Source organism: Salvelinus namaycush, chromosome 1 (genome assembly GCF_016432855.1).
Source record: "Salvelinus namaycush isolate Seneca chromosome 1, SaNama_1.0, whole genome shotgun sequence".
NCBI classification, from domain to species: Eukaryota; Metazoa; Chordata; class Actinopteri; order Salmoniformes; family Salmonidae; genus Salvelinus; species Salvelinus namaycush.
The window spans coordinates 46,332,383-46,354,192 of NC_052307.1; the positions used below are offsets into that span (position 1 = coordinate 46,332,383).

The following is a 21,810-nucleotide window of genomic DNA, read 5'->3' on the forward strand; positions in this document are numbered from 1 at the left end:
TGTGCTGAGAGAAGGACAGTGTACTGTCTAGCCATACTCCCATGTACTTTGTGAGAGAAATCACAAGATTATGTTATAATACTGTTATTGCATCAAATGGTTGTTTTATGAAACAGAATAGAGGGTTCTTATAACTCTATTGTGTCTGTGTGAACTAAAAGTGGGCCTCTGGGGGGCTTAATGCTGACAGAAGATTTACAATGCTTTGGGTGATAAACCTAACAAGACCAGGTACCAGAGAGAGATGGCTCGGGGCCAGACCCTGGTTTCTACACAATGAGAACATTATTTACAGCAGATACGGTCTGATGTGAATTATTAGTATCTTTCATACAAATCTTAACCTTGTGACCCATTCCACACATCTGTTATTTGTCATGTGGAATAAAAGGGGTAGATCTTGGCTATAAAAGACCTTTGTACCTTTGTACCTTTGTCTCTGGGCTCTCAACGAATCACCTAAGAGTGATTCGTCGACCAGCCATCATTATCGTAGAGTACTCAGTCGATTCACTTTATATGTGTGTGTTGTATTGACCTGCTCCCTTATTAATTAGTGAATAAAGATTTAGTTTAAGTATGACTCTGACTTGTGTGATAAGTTTGTCTCTCCTCATTTGATAGTAAAGAAATTAACCTTGTATGAGGTAACTACGTCAAGCTCTAAACCCTCAGACCTTTGTTTTGGAGGTGTTCAGAACAAGGTTAAGGGCAGAGAATGCTTGTTGGACACTAAGAAAGCTTTGTTGTAGAGCTTTTAACACAAAATCCAGGGAGGGGCCAGCTGAGTATAAGACTTTATCATCTGCATATAAATGGATGAGAGAGCTTCCTACTGGCTGAGCTATGTTGTTGATGTAAATTAAGAAGAGCGTGGGGCCTAGGATTGAGCCTTGGGGTACACCCTTGCTGACAGGCAGTGGCTGAGACAGCAGATGTTCTGACTTTATACACTGTAGGTTTATACACTTTGAGAGAGGTAGTTAGCAAACAAGGCCAAAGACCCCTCACCCAGAGGCGGCGCTCCTAGTGGCCGGAGACTTTAATGCAGGGAAACTTAAATCAGTTCTTCCAAATTTCCATCAACATGTTAAATGTGCAACCAGAGGGAAAACAATTCTAGATCACCTGTACTCCACACACAGAGACGCATACAAAGCTCTCCCTCGCCCTCCATTTGGAAAATCCGACCAGAACTCCATCCTCCTGATTCCTGCTTACAAGCAAAAATTAAAGCAGGATGCACCAGTGACTCGATCTATAAAAAAGTGGTCAGATGAAGCAGATGCTAAACTACAGGACTGTTTTGCCATCACAGACTGGAACATGTTCCGGGATTCTTCCGATGACATTGAGGAGTACACCAAATCAGTCACTGGCTTTATCAATAAGTGCATCGAGGATGTCGACCCCACAGTGTCTGTACGTACATACCCCAACCAGAAGCCATGGATTACAGGCAACATTCGCACTGAGCTAAATGGTAGAGCTGCCGCTTTCAAGGTGCGGGACTCTAACCCGGAAGCTTACAAGAAATCCTGCTATGCCCTGCGACAAACCATCAAACAGGCAAGCGTCAATACAGGGCTAAGATTGAATCATACTACACCGGCTCCAACGCTCATCGTATGTGGCAGGGCTTGCAAACTATTACAGACTACAAAGGGAAGCACAGCTAAGAGCTGCCCAGTGACACGAGCCTACCAGACGAGCTAAATCACTTCTATGCTCACTTCTAGGCAAGCAACACTGAGGCATGCATGAGAGCATCAGCTGTTCCAGGCGACTGTGTGATCACGCTCTCCGTAGCCGACGTGATTAAGACCTTTAAACAGGTCAACATACACAAGGCTGCGGGGCCAGACGGATTACCATGACGTGTGCTCCGGGCATGTGCTGACCAACTGGCAGCTGTCTTCACTGACATTTTCAACATGTCCTTGATTAAGTCTGTAATACCAACATGTTTCAAGCAGACCACCATAGTCCCTGTGCCCAAGAACGCAAAGGCAACCTGCCTAAATGACTACAGACCCGTAGCACTCACGTCTGTAGCCATGAAGTGCTTTGAAAGGTTGGTAATGGCTCACATCAACACCATTATCCCAGAAACCCTAGACCCACTCCAATTTGCATACCGCCCAAACAGATCCACAGATGATGCATTGTCTATTACACTCCACACTGCCCTTTCCCACCTGGACAAAAGGAACACTTACGTGAGAATGCTATTCATTGACAACAGCTCAGCAATCAATACCATATCACCCTCAAAGCTCATCACTAAGCTAAGGATCCTGGGACTAAACACCTCCCTCTGCAAATGGATCCTGGACTTCCTGACGGGCCGCCCCCAGGTGGTGAGGGTAGGCAGCAACACATCTGCCACGCTGATCCTCAACACTGGAGCTCCCCAGGGGTGCGTACTCAGTCCCCTCCTGTACTCCCTGTTCACCCACGACTGCACGGCCAGGCACGACTCCAACACCATCATTAAGGTTGCAGATGACACAACAGTGGTAGGCCTGATCACCAACAACGACGAGATAGCCTATAGGGAGGAAGTCAGAGACCTGGCCGGGTGGTGCCAGAATAACAACCTATCCCTCAACGTAACCAAGACTAAGGAGATCATTGTGGACTACAGGAAAAGGAGGACCGAGCACACCCCCATTCTCATCGACGGGGCTGTAGTGGAGGAGGTTGAGAGCTTCAAGTTCCTTGGTGTCCACATCAACAACAAACTAGAATGGTCCAAACACACCAAGACAGTCGTGAAGAGGGCACGACAAAGCCTATTCCCCCTCAGGAAACAAAATTTTTTTGGCACGGGTCCTGAGATCCTCAAAAGGTTCTACAGCTGCAACATCAAGAGCATCCTGACTGGTTGCATCCCTGCCTGGTACGGCAACTGCTCGGCCTCTGACCGCAAGGCACTACAGAGGGTAGTGCGTACGGCCCAGTACATCACTGGGACTAAGCTGCCTGTCATCCAGGACCTCTACACCAGGTGGTGTCAGAGGAAGGCCCTAAAAAATGTCAAAGACCCAAGCCACCCCAGTCATAGACTGTTCTCTCTACTACCGCATGGCAAGCGGTACCGGAGTGCCAAGTCCAGGACAAAAAGGCTTCTCAACAGTTTTTACCCCCAAGCCATAAGACTCCTGAACAGGTAATCAAATGGCTACCCGAACTATTTGCATTGTGTGCCCCCCCACCACAACCCCTCCTTTTACGCTGCTGCTACTCTCTGTATATCGTATATGCATAGTCACTTTAACTATACATTCATGTACATACTACCTCAATTGGGCCGACCAACCAGTGCTCCCTCACAGTGGCTAACCGGGCAATCTGCATTGTGTCCCACCCACCACCCGCCAACCCCTCTTTTACACCACTGCTACTCTCTTTTCATCACATATGCATAGCCACTTTAACCATATCTACATGTACATACTACCTCAATCAGCCTGACTAACCGGTGTCTGTATGTAGCCTCGCTACGTTTTATAGCCTCGCTACTGTATATATATATAGCCTGTCTTTTTACTGTTGTTTAATTTCTCTACCTACCTATTGTTCACCTAATACCTTTTTTGCACTATTGGTTAGAGCCTGTAAGTAAGCATTTCACTGTAAGGTCTACACCTGTTGTATTCAGCGCACGTGACAAATACATTTTGATTTGGTTTGATTTGAATTAAAGTAGATGTAGCCCTTGATTAATTTAGCGTTTATCTAGGCTACAGGGTCGGAACAAAAGCATATCCATGGACCATGCACACCTGTGGGTGCTCAAGAACAGGAACGAGGAACAATTCAGATAAGCACATGTGGATGCTCCTTTGGTTCCATTCACGATTAGGCTATCTGGTAATACAAACATCATTGAACATTTCGCAAAAATCTATTTTCCCAATCTAACCGTGAGGTTGTTTCTGCTCTGTGAAACTCTGCAGATCTCATAGGAAAGGCCTGGGTTTGTGTAGGTTGGAGATGATTGAGGCAGAGACTGATGGGAGACTTAGTGATCCTCGCCCTAACAGCCATGATACTGCTTCTCCTTTGGAATTACCACTGCATCGTCATCACACGCATCTGCCAAGACCAGGAGGAGAGCTCTACATAAGCTATGTGGAGTGACCAGGAGATCGAGGACTGAAGGCACTACCATATAAATATAATTAGTAGAAAGGGAAAAGTCCATCAGACCAAAGCAATTTGACTGCACCTTCATGGGTAAACTCAGTAGGGCTGACATGGCATTGTAATTCTATTTTTATGGGCACTACAACTAAGCCTATTCCAGCCTGGGTGCCAAGTCTGTCTCTGCTCTCTTGAAAACTCCTTTTGACAGACTGGCACCCTGGCTAGGCCTATTCCATATCATGATGATAACCTACAGCCAAATTGACAATACATGCTCTTTTTTCAAATGGAGGAAATTGTAGGAAAACCATTTACCATGCTTTTAAAAATGCAAGTCTGTAGGGATTTTCTGTCGGATTGAATTACTTTTACACAATTAAAATTCATTTAATGCCTTATCGTGATTAAGATTTGCATAATTCACATTCCCATTTATTCTGCACTGTAAAGCCAGGCCTAAAATAGACCAAGTGCTGAAAGTGGCACAAGTATAATTACAATGTAGTAGGCTAATTAAGAACAATTGATGCTGTGTGTGTGTGTGTGTCACATATGGGCTACAAAATAAGTTTCCTTTCCACACAGAAGGAATAACATGGTATTGAAATTGTCTATCAGTGCCCTCTCAAAGTCATGGCATTGTGTACTAGGCCTACATTGGCTTGTAGAGAAAGGTAGCAATTGCCTTATAGTTTAAAAATAGACATAGCATGTTTAACATCATGTTAATTACATGTTGTAACATATTATATATTGGAATTATTAGCTTACTTTATAGGCTATTGTATGAATGTGTAATAAAACTGACTTGTTCATAACTTGATGAACCTCAAAACAGAGGTAGCCTAGCCTACAATCAATAGGCCCTAATGATGCTATAAAGTAAGATGGAAAGCCTGTTAATTAATACGGTCATTGGGGTAGTAGTCTACTAGTTCATTTACTTGAGCTCAACGCCCCTCTACCTCATCAGTGGCAGTGCTGCCACCTTGTGTCAGTTGTTCCTGAATACAATGTGGAATGCGTCTCATATTTCAATCAAAAATTTGAGACATCCTACAAAGAATGATTTTAACACATCGGTACCCTATTTGTATTTGTAATATATTCTGCCTTCAAGTTGGCCTGTATGGATGAAATAGAAATACACTGAACAAAAACATAAACGCAACATGCAACAATTTCAAAGATTTTACTGAGTTACAGTTCATATGAGGAAATCAGTCAATTGAAATAAATTCATTAGGCCCTAATCTATGGATTTCACATGATTGGGAATACAGATATGCATCTGTTGGTCACAGATACCTTCAAAAGAAACGGGCCTCACAATGGGCTTCAGGATCTTGTGATGATATTTTTGTGCATTCAAATTGCTATCGATAAAATGCAATTGTGTTCGTTGTCCGTAGGTTATGCCTGCCCATACCATAACCCCACCGCCACCATGGCGCACCCTGTTCACAACGTTGACATCAGCAAACCGCTCGCCCACATGACGCCATACATGTGGTCTGCAATTGTGAGGCCGGTTGGACGTACTGCCAAATTCTCTAAAACAATGTTGGAGGCGGCTTATGGTAGAGAAATTCATATACAATTGTCTCGCATGCCAATTGCACGCTCCCTCTTAACTTGAGACATCTGTGTTGTGACGAAACTGCACATTTTAGAGTGGCCTTTTATTGTCCCCACAAAAGCTGCACCTGTGCAATAATCATGCTGTTTAACCAGCTTCTTGATATGCCACACCTGTCAGGTGGATGGATTATCTTGGCAAAGGATAAATGCTCACAGGGATGTAAACAACTTTGTGCACAGAATTTGAAAGAAATACGCTTTTTGTGCTTATGAACATTTTCTGGGATATTTTATTTCAGCTCATGAAACATGGGACCAACAATTTACATGTTGCGTTTATATTTTTGTTCAGGGTCGATGGATGTGGTGTGTAAGTGTGGTTAAAGGAGAGAGAGAATTTAACACAATGTGTTGCTCGCCAGCTAGACAGATGCGTTTGAAGGCTGTTCTCAGTCATCCCTTCTAGCCCTTCTGTCCAGACTAGTAGGGCAGTGCGGGGGATGGGGTTCTGCAACTTAGTCACTGAGAATTTTGTATTATTCTGTATGTAAATCTGAGATACTCCATGAAATGTTACATTTTGAATGGTATGTATTCATTTGTGTCCATCAGCCATTTTGTATGATCTGTTACGAATTACAATTAATATTCTATGTTACAAATTTGAAAAACATACAATATGTTATGAATTTGCAGAACATATGATATGTTATGAATTCTAGCTAGGTGGCTAACATTAGCTAGCTGGCTAACGTTAAGTAGGGTAGGGGTTATGGTTAAGGTTAGGCTTAAGTTTAGGAGTTAGGGTTAAGGATATGGTTAGGGTTAGTCTTAGGGTTAATCTTAGGGAAAGGGTTAGCTACCATGCTAAGTAGTTGCAAAGTAGCTCAAATTAGTATGTAGTTGAAAAGTTGCTAATTAGCATTTTTTTTTAAATAGTTCCTGATGAGATTTGAACTCGCAACAATCGGGTCGCTAGACACCCATGTTATACGCTCACCCATCCACCCTGACTAACCACCCTACTTTCATTTTTGTTTTAAGTAACCAGCTGTCTTATGTAACCATACCAACTTAACATATCACACTAATTTGGGTGTCCCAGATAAACTTTAATTATGTTACATCTATGAAACCAGGCTGGGTGAAAACACAAAGCGTGAGAGACAGACACAGCTGGAGACCCTGGAACTAGAGACATCGAAAGGGCGAGGTAAAATTAATTTAATATTGGATATTCAGTGGATATATATTCTCTCGTCAATAGCTATTGAACAAAGCATGCCATGACTAAGAAAATGCTATATTCTGAATTAGGAGTAGACGGAGAACAATCCACACATGTACTGTAAATATACACTACCGTTCAAAAGTTTGGGGTCACTTAGAAATGTCCTTGTTTTTGAAGGAAAAGCAAATTTTTTGTCCATTAAAATTACATCAACTTGATCAGAAATACAGTGTAGACATTGCTAATGTTATAAATGACTTGTCACGTTCCTGACCTTATTTGCCTTTTTACTTTGTTTAGTTGGTCAGGACGTGAGCTGGGTGGGTAGTCTATGTTATGTGTTTCTATGTTGGGTTGAATGTGTTGCCTGATATGGTTCTCAATTAGAGGCAGGTGTTTGACGTTTCCTCTGATTGAGAACCATATTAAGGTAGGCTGTTCTCACTGTTTGTTTGTGGGTGATTGTCTTCCGTGTCTGTGTATGTCGCACCACACGGGACTGTTTCGTTTTCGTTTCGTTTTCGTTAGTGTATGTAGTCTGTTCCTGTTCGTGCGTTCTTCGTGTTATTATGTAAGTTCGTTTGTTCAGGTCTGTTGACTTCGTTTATTGTTTTGTAGTTTGCTCAAGTATATTTTCGTCTTCATTATTATTATTAAAATCATCATGTATTCCACCTACGCTGCATTTTGGTCCAATCCTTCTCGCCTCTCCTCATCCGAGGAGGAGGAAAAACAAGACGACCGTTACATGACTATTGTAGCTGGAAACGGCAGATTTTTTAAATGGAATATCTACATAGGCGTACAGAGGCCCATTGTCCATCACTCCTGTGTTCCAATGGCACGTTGTGTTAGCTAATGATCAATTAGCCTTTTAAAATGATAAACTTGGATTAGCTAACACAATGTGCCATTGGAACACAGGAGTGATGCTTGCTGATAATGGGCCTCTATACGCCTATGTAGATATTCCATAACAAATCTGCCGTTTCCAGCAACAAATCATTTACAAGATTAACAATGTCTACACTGTATTTCTGATCAATTTGATGTTATTTTAATTGACAAAAAATGTGCTTATCTTTCAAAAACAAGGACATTTCTAAGTGACCCCAAACTTTTGAACGGTAGTGTATATACAGTACTAGTCAAAAGTTTGGAGACACCTACTCATTCAAGGGTTTTTCTTACTTTTGACTACATTGTAGAATAATAGTAAAAACATCAAAGCTATGAAATAACACATATGGAATCATGTAGTAACCAAAAAAGTGTAAAACATCAAAATATGTGTTATATTTGAGATTCTTCAAAGTAGCCACCCTTTACCTTGATAACAGCGTTTAACACTCTTGGCATTCTCTCAACCTGACTGCCCTTGACCAGCACAAAAACATTGCGTACTACATTAGCATCGAATAGCCCACGCGATACGCAACTTTTCAGGGAAGTTAGGAACCAATATACACAGGCAGTTAGGAAAGCAACGGCTAGCTTTTTCAAACAGAAATTTGCATCCTGTAGCACTAACTCCAAAAAGTTCTGGGACACTGTAAAGTCCATGGAGAAAAAGAGCACCTCCTCCCAGCTGCCCACTGCACTGAGGCTAGGAAACACTGTCACCACCAATAAATCCGCGATAATTGAGAATTTCAATAAGCATTTTTCTACAGCTGGCCATGCTTTCCACCTGGCTACCCCTACCCCGGGCCAATAGCCCTGCACCCCTCACTGCAACTTGTCCAAGCCTCCCCCATTTCTCCTTCACCCAAATCCAGATAGCTGATGTTCTGAAAGAGCTGCAAAATCTGGACCCCTACAAATCAGCAGGGCTAGACAATCTGGATACTCTCTTCCTAAATTATCCGCCGAAATTGTTGCAACCCCTATTACTAGCTTGTTCAACCTCTCTTTCGTATCATCTGAGATCCCCAAAGATTGGAAAGCTGCCGCGGTCATCCCCCTCTTCAAAGGGGGAGAAACACTCTAGACCCAAACTGCTACAGACCTATATCTATCCTACCCTGCCTTTCTAAGGTCTTCGAAAGGCAAGTTAACAAACAGATCACCGACCATTTCGAATCCCACCGTACCTTCTCCGCTATGCAATCTGGTTTCGGAGCTGGTCATGGGTGCACCTCAGCCATGCTCAAGGTCCTAAACGATATCATAACTGCCATCAATAAGAGACAATACTGTGCAGCTGTTTTCATCGACCTGGCCAAGGCTTTCGACTCTGTCAATCACCACATTCTTATCGACAGACTCAACAGCCTTGGTTTCTCAAATGACTGCCTCGCCTGGTTCACCAACTACTTCTCAGACAGAGTTCAGTGTGTCAAATCGGAGGGGCTGTTGTCCGGACCTCTGGCAGTCTGTATGGGGGTGCCACAGGGTTCAATTCTTGGGCCGACTCTTTTTTCTGTATACATCAATGATGTCGCTCTTGCTGCTGGTGATTCTCTGATCCACCTCTACGCAGACAACACCATTCTGTATACTTCTGCCCCTTCTTTGGACACTGTGTTAACTAACCTCCAGACGAGCTTCAATGCCATACAACTCTCCTTCCGTGGCCTCCAACTGCTCTTAAATGCAAGCAAAACTAAATGCATGCGCTTCAACCGATCGCTGCCCACACCTACGCACCCGTCCAGCATCACTACTCTGGACGGTTCTGACTTAGAATATGTGGACAACTACAAATACCTAGATGTCTGGTTAGACTGTAAACTCTCCTTCCAGACTCACATTAAGCATCTCCAATCCAAAATTACATCTAGAATCGGCTTCCTATTTCGCAACAAAGCATCCTTCACTCATGCTGCCAAACATACTCTCGTAAAACTGACTATCCTACTGATCCTTGACTTCGGCGATGTCATTTACAAAATAGACTCTACTCAGCAAATTGGATGTAGTCTATCACAGTGCCATCCGTTTTGTCACCAAAGCCCCATATACTACCCACCACTGCGACCTGTATGCTCTCGTTGGCTGACCCTCGCTTCATATCCGTCGCCAAACCCACTGGCTCCAGGTCATCTATAAGTCGTTGCTAGGTAAAGCGCCGACTTATCTCAGCCCACTGGTCACCATAGCAGCACCCACCCGCAGCACGCGCTCCAGCAGGTATATTTCACTGGTCACCCCCAAAGCCAATTCCTCCTTCGGCCGCCTTTCCTTCCAGTTCTCTGCTGCCAATGACTGGAACGAACTGCAAAAATCACTGAAGCTGGAGACCCATATCTCCCCCACTAGCTTTAAACGCCAGCTGTCAGAGCAGCTCACTGATCACTGCACCTTTACATAGCCTATCTATAACTAGCCCATCCAACTACCTCATCACCATATTGTTATTTATTTTGCTCCTTTGCACCCCAGTACCGCTACTTGCACACTTATCTTCTGCACATCTATCACCCCAGTGTTTAATTTGCCATACTGTAATAATTTTGCCACTATGGCCTATTTATTGCCTCACCCCCCTTATCCTACCTCATTTGCACACACTGTATATAGACATTCTCTATTGTATTTATTGACTGTATGTTTTTTTATTCCATGTGTAACTCTGCGTTGTTGTATGTGTCGAACTGTTTTGCTTTATCTTGGCCAGGTCGCAGTTGTAAATGAGAACTTGTTCTCAACTAGCCTACCTGGTTAAATAAAGGTGAAATATTTTATTTATTTTTAAAAACAGCTTCACCTGGAATGCTTTTTCAACAGACTTGAAGGAGTTCCCACATATGCTGAGCACTTGTTGGCTGCTTTTCCTTCACTCTGCGGTCCAACTCATCCCAAATGATCTCAATTGGGTTGAGGTCTGTGATTGTGGAGGCCAGGTCATCTGATACAGCACTCCATCACTCTCCTTCTTGGTCAAATATCCCTTCCACAGCCTGGAGGTGTGTTGGGTCATTGTCCTGTTGAAAAACAAATGATATTACCACTAAGTGCAAACCAGATGGGATAGCGCATCGCTGCAGAATGCCTTGAATTCCAGCCATGCTGGTTAAGTGTGCCTTGAATTCTAAGTAAATCACAGTCACCAGCAAAGCACCCCCACACTATAACACCTCCTCCATGCTTCACGGTGGGAACCACACAGGCGGAGATCATCGGCGTCTCACAAAAACAGTCTAATGTCAATTGCTTTTGTGTTTCTTGGCCCAAACAAGTCTCTTCTTCTTATTGGTGTCCTTCAGTAGTGGTTTCGTAGCAGCAATTTGACCATGAAGGCCTGATTCACGCAGTCTCCTCTGAACAGTTGATGTTGAGATGTGAAGCATTTATTTGGGCTGCAATTTCTGAGGCTGTTAACTCTAATGAACTTATCCTCTGCAGCAGAGGTAACTGTGTCTTCCTTTCCTGTGGCGGTCTTCATGAGAGCCAGTTTCATCCATAGCGTTTGATGGTTTTTGCGACTGCACTTGAAGAAACTTTCAAAGTTCTTGAAATGTTCCGTATTGACTGACCTTCATGTCTTAAAGTAAAAATGGGCTGTCATTTCTCTTTGCTTATTTGAGCTGTTCTTGCCATAATATGGACTTGATATTTTACCAAATAGGGCTACCTTGTCACAGCACAACTGATTGGCTCAAACAAATTAACTTTTAACAAGGCACACGTGTTAATTGAAATGCATTTCAGGTGACTACCTCATGAAGCTGGTTGAGAGAATTCCAAGAGTATGCAAAGCTGTCATCAAGGCAAAGGGTGGCTACTTTGAAGACTCTCAAATATAAAATCTAAAAAATATATAAAAATGTTTTTGGTTACTACATGATTCCTTTATGTTATTTCATAGTTTTGATGTCTTCACTATTATTCTACAATGTAGAAAATAGTAAAAATAAAGAAAAACCCTTGAATGAGTAGGTGTGTCACGACTTCCACCGAAGGTGGCTCCTCTCCCTGTTCCGGCGGCGCTCGGCGGTCGTCGTCGCCGGTCTACTAGCTGCCACCGATCCTTTTTCCTTTTCTTTTGGTTTTGTCTATTTTGTGTTCCACCTGTGTTCTATTATTTGGACTTGTTAAATAAACGCCCTTTTCGGAACTTGCTTTCTCCTGCGCCTGACTCCACACCCACATCTCCTTGGGGAGAATCTGACAAGGTGTGTCCAAGCTTTTGACTGATACTGTGTATATATACTGTATATATATATACTGCTCAAAAAAATAAAGGGAACACTTAAACAACACAATGTAACTCCAAGTCAATCACACTTCTGTGAAATCAAACTGTCCACTTAGGAAGCAACACTGATTGACAATAAATTTCATATGCTGTTGTGCAAATGGAATAGACAACAGGTGGAAATTATAGGCAATTAGCAAGACACCCCCAATAAAGGAGTGGTTCTGCAGGTGGTGACCACAGACCACTTCTCAGTTCCTATGCTTCCTGGCTGATGTTTTGGTCACTTTTGAATGCTGGCGGTGCTTTCACTCTAGTGGTAGCATGAGACGGAGTCTACAACCCACACAAGTGGCTCAGGTAGTGCAGCTCATCCAGGATGGCACATCAATGCGAGCTGTGGCAAGAAGGTTTGCTGTGTCTGTCAGCGTAGTGTCCAGAGCATGGAGGCGCTACCAGGAGACAGGCCAGTACATCAGGAGACGTGGAGGAGGCCGTAGGAGGGCAACAACCCAGCAGCAGGACCGCTACCTCCGCCTTTGTGCAAAGAGGAGCAGGAGGAGCACTGCCAGAGCCCTGCAAAATGACCTCCAGCAGGCCACAAATGTGCATGTGTCTGCTCAAACGGTCAGAAACAGACTCCATGAGGGTGGTATGAGGGCCCGACGTCCACAGGTGGGGGTTGTGCTTACAGCCCAACACCGTGCAGGACGTTTGGCATTTGCCAGAGAACACCAAGATTGGCAAATTCGCTACTGGCGCCCTGTGCACTTCACAGATGAAAGCAGGTTCACACTGAGCACATGTGACAGACGTGACAGAGTCTGGAGACGCCGTGGAGAACGTTCTGCTGCCTGCAACATCCTCCAGCATGACCGGTTTGGCGGTGGGTCAATCATGGTGTGGGGTGGCATTTCTTTGGGGGGCCGCACAGCCCTCCGTGTGCTCGCCATGTGCTCGCCAGTACCCTGACTGCCATTAGGTACCGAGATGAGATCCTCAGACCCCTTGTGAGACCATATGCTGGTGCGGTTGGCCCTGGGTTCCTCCTAATGCAAGACAATGCTAGACCTCATGTGGCTGGAGTGTGTCAGCAGTTCCTGCAAGAGGAAGGCATTGATGCTATGGACTGGCCCGCCCGTTCCCCAGACCTGAATCCAATTGAGCACATCTGGGACATCATGTCTAGCTCCATCCACCAACGCCACGTTGCACCACAGACTGTCCAGGAGTTGGCGGATGCTTTAGTCCAGGTCTGGGAGGAGATCCCTCAGGAGACCATCCGCCACCTCATCAGGAGCATGCCCAGGCGTTGTAGGGAGATCATACAGGCACGCGGAGGCCACAGACACTACTGAGCTTAATTTTGACTTGTTTTAAGGACATTACATCAAAGTTGGATCAGCCTATCGTGTGGTTTTCCACTTTAATTTTGAGTGTGACTCCAAATCCAGACCTCCATGGGTTGATAAATTTGATTTCCATTGATAATTTTTGTGTGATTTTGTTGTCAGCACATTCAACTATGTAAAGAAAAAAGTATTTAATAAGAATATTTCATTCATTCAGATCTAGGATGTGTTATTTTAGTGTTCCCTTTATTTTTTTGAACAGTGTATATACACTACATGACCAAAAGTATGTGGATAACTGCTCCTCGAACATCTCATTACAAAATCATGGGCGTTAATATGGAGTTGGTCCCCCCTTTGCTGCTATAACAGTCTCCACTCTTCTGGGAAGGCTTTCTACTAGATGTTGGAAAATTGCTGCCGTGACTTGCTTCCATTCAGCCACAAGAGCATTACTGAGGTCCGGCACTGATGTTGGTTAGACATGGATCACAGTTCCAATTAATCTCAAACGTGTTTGATGGAGTTGAGGTCAGTGCTCTGTGCAGGCCAGTCATGTTCTTTTTCACCGATCTTGATGAACAATTTCTGTATGGACCTCGCTTTGTGCACGGGGGCATTGTCATGCTGAAACAGGAAAGGGCCTTCCCCAAAATTTTGCCACAAAGTTGGAAGCACAGAATCGTCTAGAATGTCATTGTTTGCTGTAGCATTAAGATTTCCCTTCACCGGAAAAAAGGGGCCCAAGACCATTATTCCAGCTCCATCAAACTTTACAGTTGGCGCTATGCATTCGGGCAGGTAGCGTTCTCCTCGCATCCGCCAAACCCAGATTCATCCGTTGAACTGTCAGATGGTGAAGCGTGATTCATCACTCTAGAGAACGCATTTCCACTGCTCCAGAATCCAATGGCAGTGAGCTTTACAATACTCCAGCAGTTGCTTGGCATTGCACATGGGGATCTTAGGCTTGTGTGCGGCTGCTCGGTCATGGAAACCCATTTCGAAAAACAGTTATTGTGCTGACGTTGCATCCAAAGGCAGTTTGGAACTTGGTAGTGAGTGTTGCAACCGAGGACAGACAATTTTTTACGCGTTGCGCGCTTCAGCACATGGCGGCCCGTTCTGTGAGCTTGTGTGGCCTACCACTTCACGGTTGAGCCGTTGTTACTCCTAGACATTTCCACTTCACAATAACAGCACTTACAGTTGACTCTAGCATGGCAGATATTTCAAGAACTGATTTGTTGGAAAGGTGGCATTCTATGACTGTGCCACATTGAGAGTCACTGAGCTCTTCAGTAAGGCCATTCTACTGCCAATGCTTGGCTAGGGAGATTGCATGGCTACGTGCTTGATTTTATAAACCTGTCAGCAACGGGTGTGGCTGAAATAGCCGAATCCACTCATTTGAAGGGCTGTCCACATATATTTATGTATATAGTGTATTTAAATATAGTATACAGTGCATTCGAAAAATATTCAGACCCCTTGTTTATTTTCACATTTTGTTATGTTACAGCCCTGTTCTAAAATTGATTAAATTGTTTTTTTCCCTCATCAATCTACACATAATGACAAAGAAAAAACGTTTTTTTTTAATATTTTTGCAAATTTATTAAAAATAAAAAACGTTTTACACATTTACATAAGTATTCAGACCCTTTACTCAGTACTTGGTTGAAGCAACTGTGTCAGTGATTACAGCCTTGAGTCTTCTTGGGTATGATGCTACAAGCTTGGCAGAACTGTATTTGGGGAGTTTCTCCAATGCTTATCTGTAGATCCTCTTAAGCGCTGTCAGGTTGGATGGGGAGAATTGCTGCAAAGTTATTTTCAGGTCTCTCCAGAGATGTTCAATCAGGTTCATGTCTGGGCTCTGGCTGGGCCACTGAGTTTTGGAGCAGGTTTTCATCAAGGATCTCTCTGTACTTTGCTCCGTTCATCTTTCCCTTGGTCCTGACTAGTCTTTCAGTCCCTGCTGCTGAAAAACATCCCAACAGCATGATGCTGCCACCACCACGCTTCACTGTAGGGATGGTATTGGCCAGGTGAGAATGCCAAAAGTGTGCAAAGATGTCATCAAGGCAAAGGGTAAGAAAAAACAAACAATGTGTGGAAGAAGTCAAGGGGTATGAATACTTTTTGAATGTACTATGAACAAAGTGTACCATGACAATGGAAATTCTATATTCTGAATCAGTGGAGGATGGAGACAATTCCAGGCCTGTTTTTATTTTAATTTTTTTAATTGTATTTGGGATTTCAATCTTCAATTGCTCTCCCCTAATTCAGAATTTATGATTTTCATAGCTTGGCTCAATTGGCGAGAGAAAACCGAATATCTAATATAAAACTACTTTTCCCTGGGTCTGTGGGCGTTGCTATCAAATCATTGGTCATTATTACTGTATAGACCGATATCCTCCTGTTCCTTCTCTCACTGTTCTTGGGAATTGCTGGATGCTTTAAAACGTCATCATATTTTTCCTAAATCTCGGCTACAATCCATGTTTGCTGAATGACATTCTGTTTTTTGTTGTAAAGCACTGGGCTGTGCATTCTCAGCGATCTTCGGGAGAAATATTGTCCAACAGTTGTTGAACGACCCCAATCAAACCATTGGAATGTATTTGGAAGTTTCATATCGGAAATGAAAGGATACACTTTGAAGTGGACTGTATAATGATTTTTTAGACCTATAGTGGATTATATTTTTCTGCTAAAGTGCTATAACGAAAGTGCTATAAAGAAACCATAGAAGACCAGCAGTCAGTCAAAATGCCATGGGAAATAATACTTTGCGGAATTATGCTTTTGCTGAACATGAGAATTTGTGAAAGCTTCCCGAACAAGTTTGATGAGGACATTGACAAACGTATAGACCCATTAGATTACGTTATCGATCCATTAGATTATGATCGGCTTGAGGATCAGTTTGATAGAAATGTAACTGCTTGTGGTGAGTGCTCACCTGAATTGTGTCCCGTGGCACAAGAATGCAGGGCTGGGCTCATTTTGGACAGTTGTGGTTGCTGCCAAGAGTGTGGAAATCTAGAGGGGCAGACGTGTGATATTGGCGACATTAATGTATTTTACGGTCTCTGTGGGACGGATCTTCAATGCAAATTTGACGATTTGGATGTTGGAGATGGAGAAGTTGCGGAGCCGCAGTGCGTCTGTCAATCGCAAGATGCGCTTTGTGGTTCCGATGACAGAACATACATGAACATTTGTCAGTTTAAAGAAGCGTACTTCTCAAATTCAGCACTCAAGATAAAGCGCAGAGGTCCTTGCAAAACAGGTAAATCGCTTATTATGATGCTATGGCTTTGATTTGCGCCTAATGCTGTCTCAGTCAGTGTACATTTACTCATCTACAGTTATTGCTCATAAACCGTGATTAAATTGGAAGACAGTAGACAAAAGATGACTTGGGGAAACTAACATCATGGCCAAAACAGAAACCAAGCCTATTCAATCAATCTGTCATCGAAATAATCATTAACGTGACAATACACACTTTATTGTTCCATGTAACACTTTGCCACGTGGGAAAAAACCCCGACACAGACCTTGAATCAGTCAGAAAGAGTGCATGGAATATGGATTAGGGCAAAGTGGTTTCCTGTCACCAGTCTTAGATTTTTCTGACAGAGTAGCAATAGAACTCATTGAGACTGATCCAGAGGAATCTTTACTCCACCCCCAGGTTTGAGGATTTTGGGGCTGGCCTGTACTTTCCACACAGGCATTGGGAAATATGTATTGTTTTAACCAGTTCCAGGAGTCAAGCTTGCTGCTCAGGAGCTGTGTGAGAGAGGAAATGGCTCGTAAACACCCCAACTCTACCTCTTCTTTTTTCAGTGCCGATCATCAAGGTCCCACCCCAGAACCTGCTGAATGTTACGGGTAGTAGCATGGTGTTCCTCTGTGAGGTCTTTGCCTTTCCAATGGCAATGATTGAATGGAAGAAGGATGGCAGAGACATTATTCTTCCAGGAGATGACCCACACATATCTGTCCAGGTGAACCTTGTTTAGAGGCTTCAATCAATGCTTCGAAAACCATCCTCTGCTGTTTCCTTAGTATATTCTTTAATGTTTCCATCAGCATACTTACTTCTTGGATGATGCAGAAATATTGGGTGGATTAGGCATAGGTCCTTGGTATTTCATTTTATACATTGTGTCATAGAATTATGTACATTCATTCATTCAGTCCTAAACAGTAGGCTATGCTTAAACATGTCCTTTGTCTGTGCTGTGCTGGACAGTCTCGGGGTGGTCCCCTGAAGTATGAGCTCTCTAGCTGGCTGCAGATCGAGAAAGCTGGCCTGGCCGATGCTGGCACCTACCGCTGTGTCGCTCGGAACGAGCTCGGCAGTATCTCTGCAATGGCTGTGTTAGGAGTTCTAGGTCCAGGTGATGACAGTTCTAGAGACAGTTCTAGAGCTTTATTTCATTTTTATTCAGCTGTCACACAAATCTCTCAAAATGACAGACGTGAGATTGACTCCTTTGGTTACGATACTACTGTACGCTAATAACCCATCTAATACTTTTTCAGAAGAGATGTCCGTCTACTTGACGGAGAACATGACGGAAATGTTGGAGTATGGCCAGTCGGAGAGAGAGTATGATGAGGATTACTACTAGTGATGTCCTCCGTTCTAAGGAATCAGCCCTCACTAACGGAGGTGCTGATGGCATCCTGAAACTCTTCATAATTGTTGTAGTGTTGCACATGCAGATTTTGTACAAACTGTTCAACTTAACCCCATGTTTTCATCTCTACATCTGTAGTCAAGATGATGAAAGTGGAGATGTGGATGTGATATATAACAAAAGCATAGGTGAATATGTGTGGAAGTTGATTATGGAAGCGTCTGATCATTCCTGAAGTCTATATTGTACACTATATAGTACTGAAAGCATAAGGAATGAATGTCTCTTTGTTCAAAAGCTGTTCAAACCCATTTTCCTTGTGACTATAAGTCTACATTCCAAACCATATAAATGGTGTCTTGCAGGAAAGTTGTCCTTTTACTGTCTGGTAAAAGGTTTAGCCATCCCCTCAGGATGAACCTGGCATGTGTGCATCCAATATGTGCAACTGGATGTACTCTATGTGGAATGTCTAGGTGCATTGTTGTGTCTCAGACCTGGAATGTACTTTTAGCTGGTTTATAGGTTTCCATCTATCGCTGTAATGCTTGGGCAGATGTGTCAGTAAGCCAAGCCCAGCTCTGGTCGTGGTGTAGAGAAGCCCACAGATGGTTTTAATGTTTTGTGCAGCTCAGACATGAAGAGAAACACCATCTCCTTTGTTCTTGTGTCAACAAGGTTCTATTTCCTTTTATAAGAGATTATAGACTACCTTGTACTTGATCTAAATATAGCCATTCCTACTACATCTACGCAAAGGAAGCAACATCGGACTAAGAATATTATGAATATATTATGAATATGAATAAACAAATTATATTACAAAGATTTGTTATATTATGCTACTTGTGAATATTACAATATATCAAATCATCTCAAAGGGGAGATATGTTTTTCCAAATAATTTATGCTTTCATCTGGATTAAAAATATCTGTAATGACAAATTAAATGTAAAATGTGTACATTTTGAAGCGACGATGGCTTACTGTTACTGGAGTGCATGTTGCATTCCCAGAAGAAAGAAATATGCAATAAATGAAAAACAGTAATCACAAACAGTCTCTGCGTGTATTTGCATGCCAAAGTCCCTTCAGCAACACTGACTGTTAAAGTAATTACAGTCATACTGGTGTAAATCAAAGCCATGGTCTGGACCCCTACTCTTGAAATAACCAGACAATATCCCTGTTTGTTTGCTTCCATTTTCTTTTGCTGTGTTATTTCAAGCAGAGCCAGTCATTGGAGGAAAACCCCAGTCAAGGAGTAACTCCCCAACTCTTGGAATCCATTCATTTTTAACTGTATGGAAAACTTTTAGATATCAAGAGGATTGTTTGAGGCTCAGATGGGCATGGGGCTTTCAGTTCCCTCGAGATCGTCTAATATCCTGTCCACTGAAAATACATTACTGGCAAAGGAGGAAAGCAAAAAAGTTTGAGGGAAGCAGTTCAGGTCTGCTTGAAACATAGCTACTTGGCTTGATTAACAGTCACAGACAGCACCAGGGTGGAAAACATAATAAACATTCAGGGCCTGTTTTATTTCAGAGCTATGTTTTAGTGATGCAAACAAAGTAGGGAAATTGACATTCCTTGAAAGGTTGCAGGAATTAGGAGACAAAGCAAGAAAATATACAGTGCCTTGCAAAAGTATTCATCCCCCTTGGCGTTTTTCGTATTTTGTTGCATTACAACCTGTAATTTAAATAGATTTTTATTTGGATTTTATGTAATGGACATACAGTCGTGGCCAAAAGTTTTGAGAATGACACAAATATTAATTTTCACAAAGTCTCCTGCCTCAGTTTGTATGATGGCAATTTGCATATACTCCAGAATGTTATGAAGAGTGATCAGATTAATTGCAATTAATTGCAAAGTCCCTCTTTGACATGCAAATGAACTGAATCCCCCAAAAACATTTCCACCGCATTTCAGCCCTGCCACAAAATGACCAGCTGACAACATGTCAGTGATTCTCTCGTTAACACAGGTGTGAGTGTTGACGAGGACAAGGCTGGAGATAACTCTGTCATGCTGATTGAGTTCGAATAACAGACTGGAAGCTTCAAAAGGAGGGTGGTGCTTGGAATCATTGTTCTTCCTCTGTCAACCATGGTGACCTGCAAGGAAACACGTGCCGTCATCATTGCTTTGCACAAAAAGGGCTTCACAGGCAAGGATATTGCTGCCAGTAAGATTGCACCTATATCAACCATTTATCGGATCACCAAGAACTTCAAGGAGAGCGGTTCAATTGTTGTGAAGAAGGCTTCAGGGCGCCCAAGAAAGTCCAGCAAGCGCCAGGACCGTCTCCTAAAGTTGATTCAGCTGCGGGAGCTTGCTCAGGAATGGCAGCAGGCAGGTGTGAGTGCATCTGCACGCACAGTGAGGCGAAGACTTTTGGAGGATGGCCTGGTGTCAAGGAGAGCAGCAAAGAAGACACTTCTCTCCAGGACAAACATCAGGGACAGACTGATATTCTACAAAAGGTACAGGGATTGGACTGCTGAGGACTGGGTTAAAGTCATTTTCTCTGATGAATCCCCTTTCCGATTGTTTGAGGGCATCCAGAAAAAAGCTTGTCCGGAGAAGACAAGGTGAGCGTTACCATCAGTCCTGTGTCATGCCAACAGTAAAGCATCCTGAGACCATTCATGTGTGGGGTTGCTTCTCAGCCAAGGGAGTGGGCTCACTCACAATTTTGCCTAAGAACACAGCCATGAATAAAGAATGGTACCAACACATCCTCCGAGAGCAACTTCTCCCAACCATCCAGGAACAGTTTGGTGATGAACAATGCCTTTTCCAGCATGATGGAGCACCTTGCCATAAGGTAAAAGTGATAACTAAGTGGCTCGGGGAACAAAACATCGATATTTTGGGTCCATGGCCAGGAAACTCCCCAGACCTTAATCCCATTAAGAACTTGTGGTCAATCCTCATGGAGGCAGGTGGACAAACAAAACCCCACAAATTCTGACAAACTCCAAGCATTGATTATGCAAGAATGGGCTGCCATCAGTCAGGATGTGGCCAAGAAGTTAATTGACAGCATGAAAAAGAAGGGTCAAAACTGCAAATATTGACTTTTTGCATGAACTTCATGTAATTGTCAATAAAAGCCTTTGACACTTATGAAATGCTTGTAATTATACTTCAGTATTCAATAGTAACATCTGAATATCTAAAGACACTGAACCAGCAAACTTTGTGGAAATGTATATTTGTGTCATTCTCAAAACTTTTGGCCACGACTGTACACAAAATAGTCCAAATTGGTGAAGTGAAATGAAAAAAAATTACTTGTTTCAGAAAATTAAAAAAAATAACCAACTGAAAAGTCGTGCGTGCATGTGTATTCACCCCTTTGCTATGAAGCCCCTAAATAAGATCTGGTGCAACCAATTACCTTCAGAAGTCACATAATTAATTAAATAAAGTCCACCTGTGTGCAATCTAAATGTCACATGATCTGTCACATGATCTCAGTATATATACACCTGTTCTGAAAGACCCCAGAGTCTGCAACACCACTAAGCAAGGGGCTCCACCAAGCAAGCGGCACCATGAAGACCAAGCAGCTCTCCAAACAGGTCAGGGATAAAGTTGTGGACAAGTACAGATCAGGGTTGGGTTATAAAAAAATATCAGAAACTTTGAACATCCCACGGAGCACCATTAAAT

At 43.0% G+C, this 21,810-nt stretch overlaps 1 protein-coding gene across 1 annotated transcript; it reads left to right on the forward strand.

Moving 5' to 3' along the window:
* The first annotated feature begins 16,267 nt into the window (after positions 1 to 16,267).
* Positions 16,268 to 18,154, forward strand: kazald3 (Kazal-type serine peptidase inhibitor domain 3). Its single transcript, XM_038998758.1, has 4 exons — positions 16,268 to 16,760; positions 17,324 to 17,484; positions 17,733 to 17,880; positions 18,026 to 18,154. The coding sequence occupies exons 1-4, from the start codon at positions 16,268 to 16,270 to the stop codon at positions 18,112 to 18,114; spliced, it is 891 nt and encodes a 296-aa protein (XP_038854686.1). The 3' UTR covers positions 18,115 to 18,154.
* Positions 18,155 to 21,810: the final 3,656 nt, after the last annotated feature.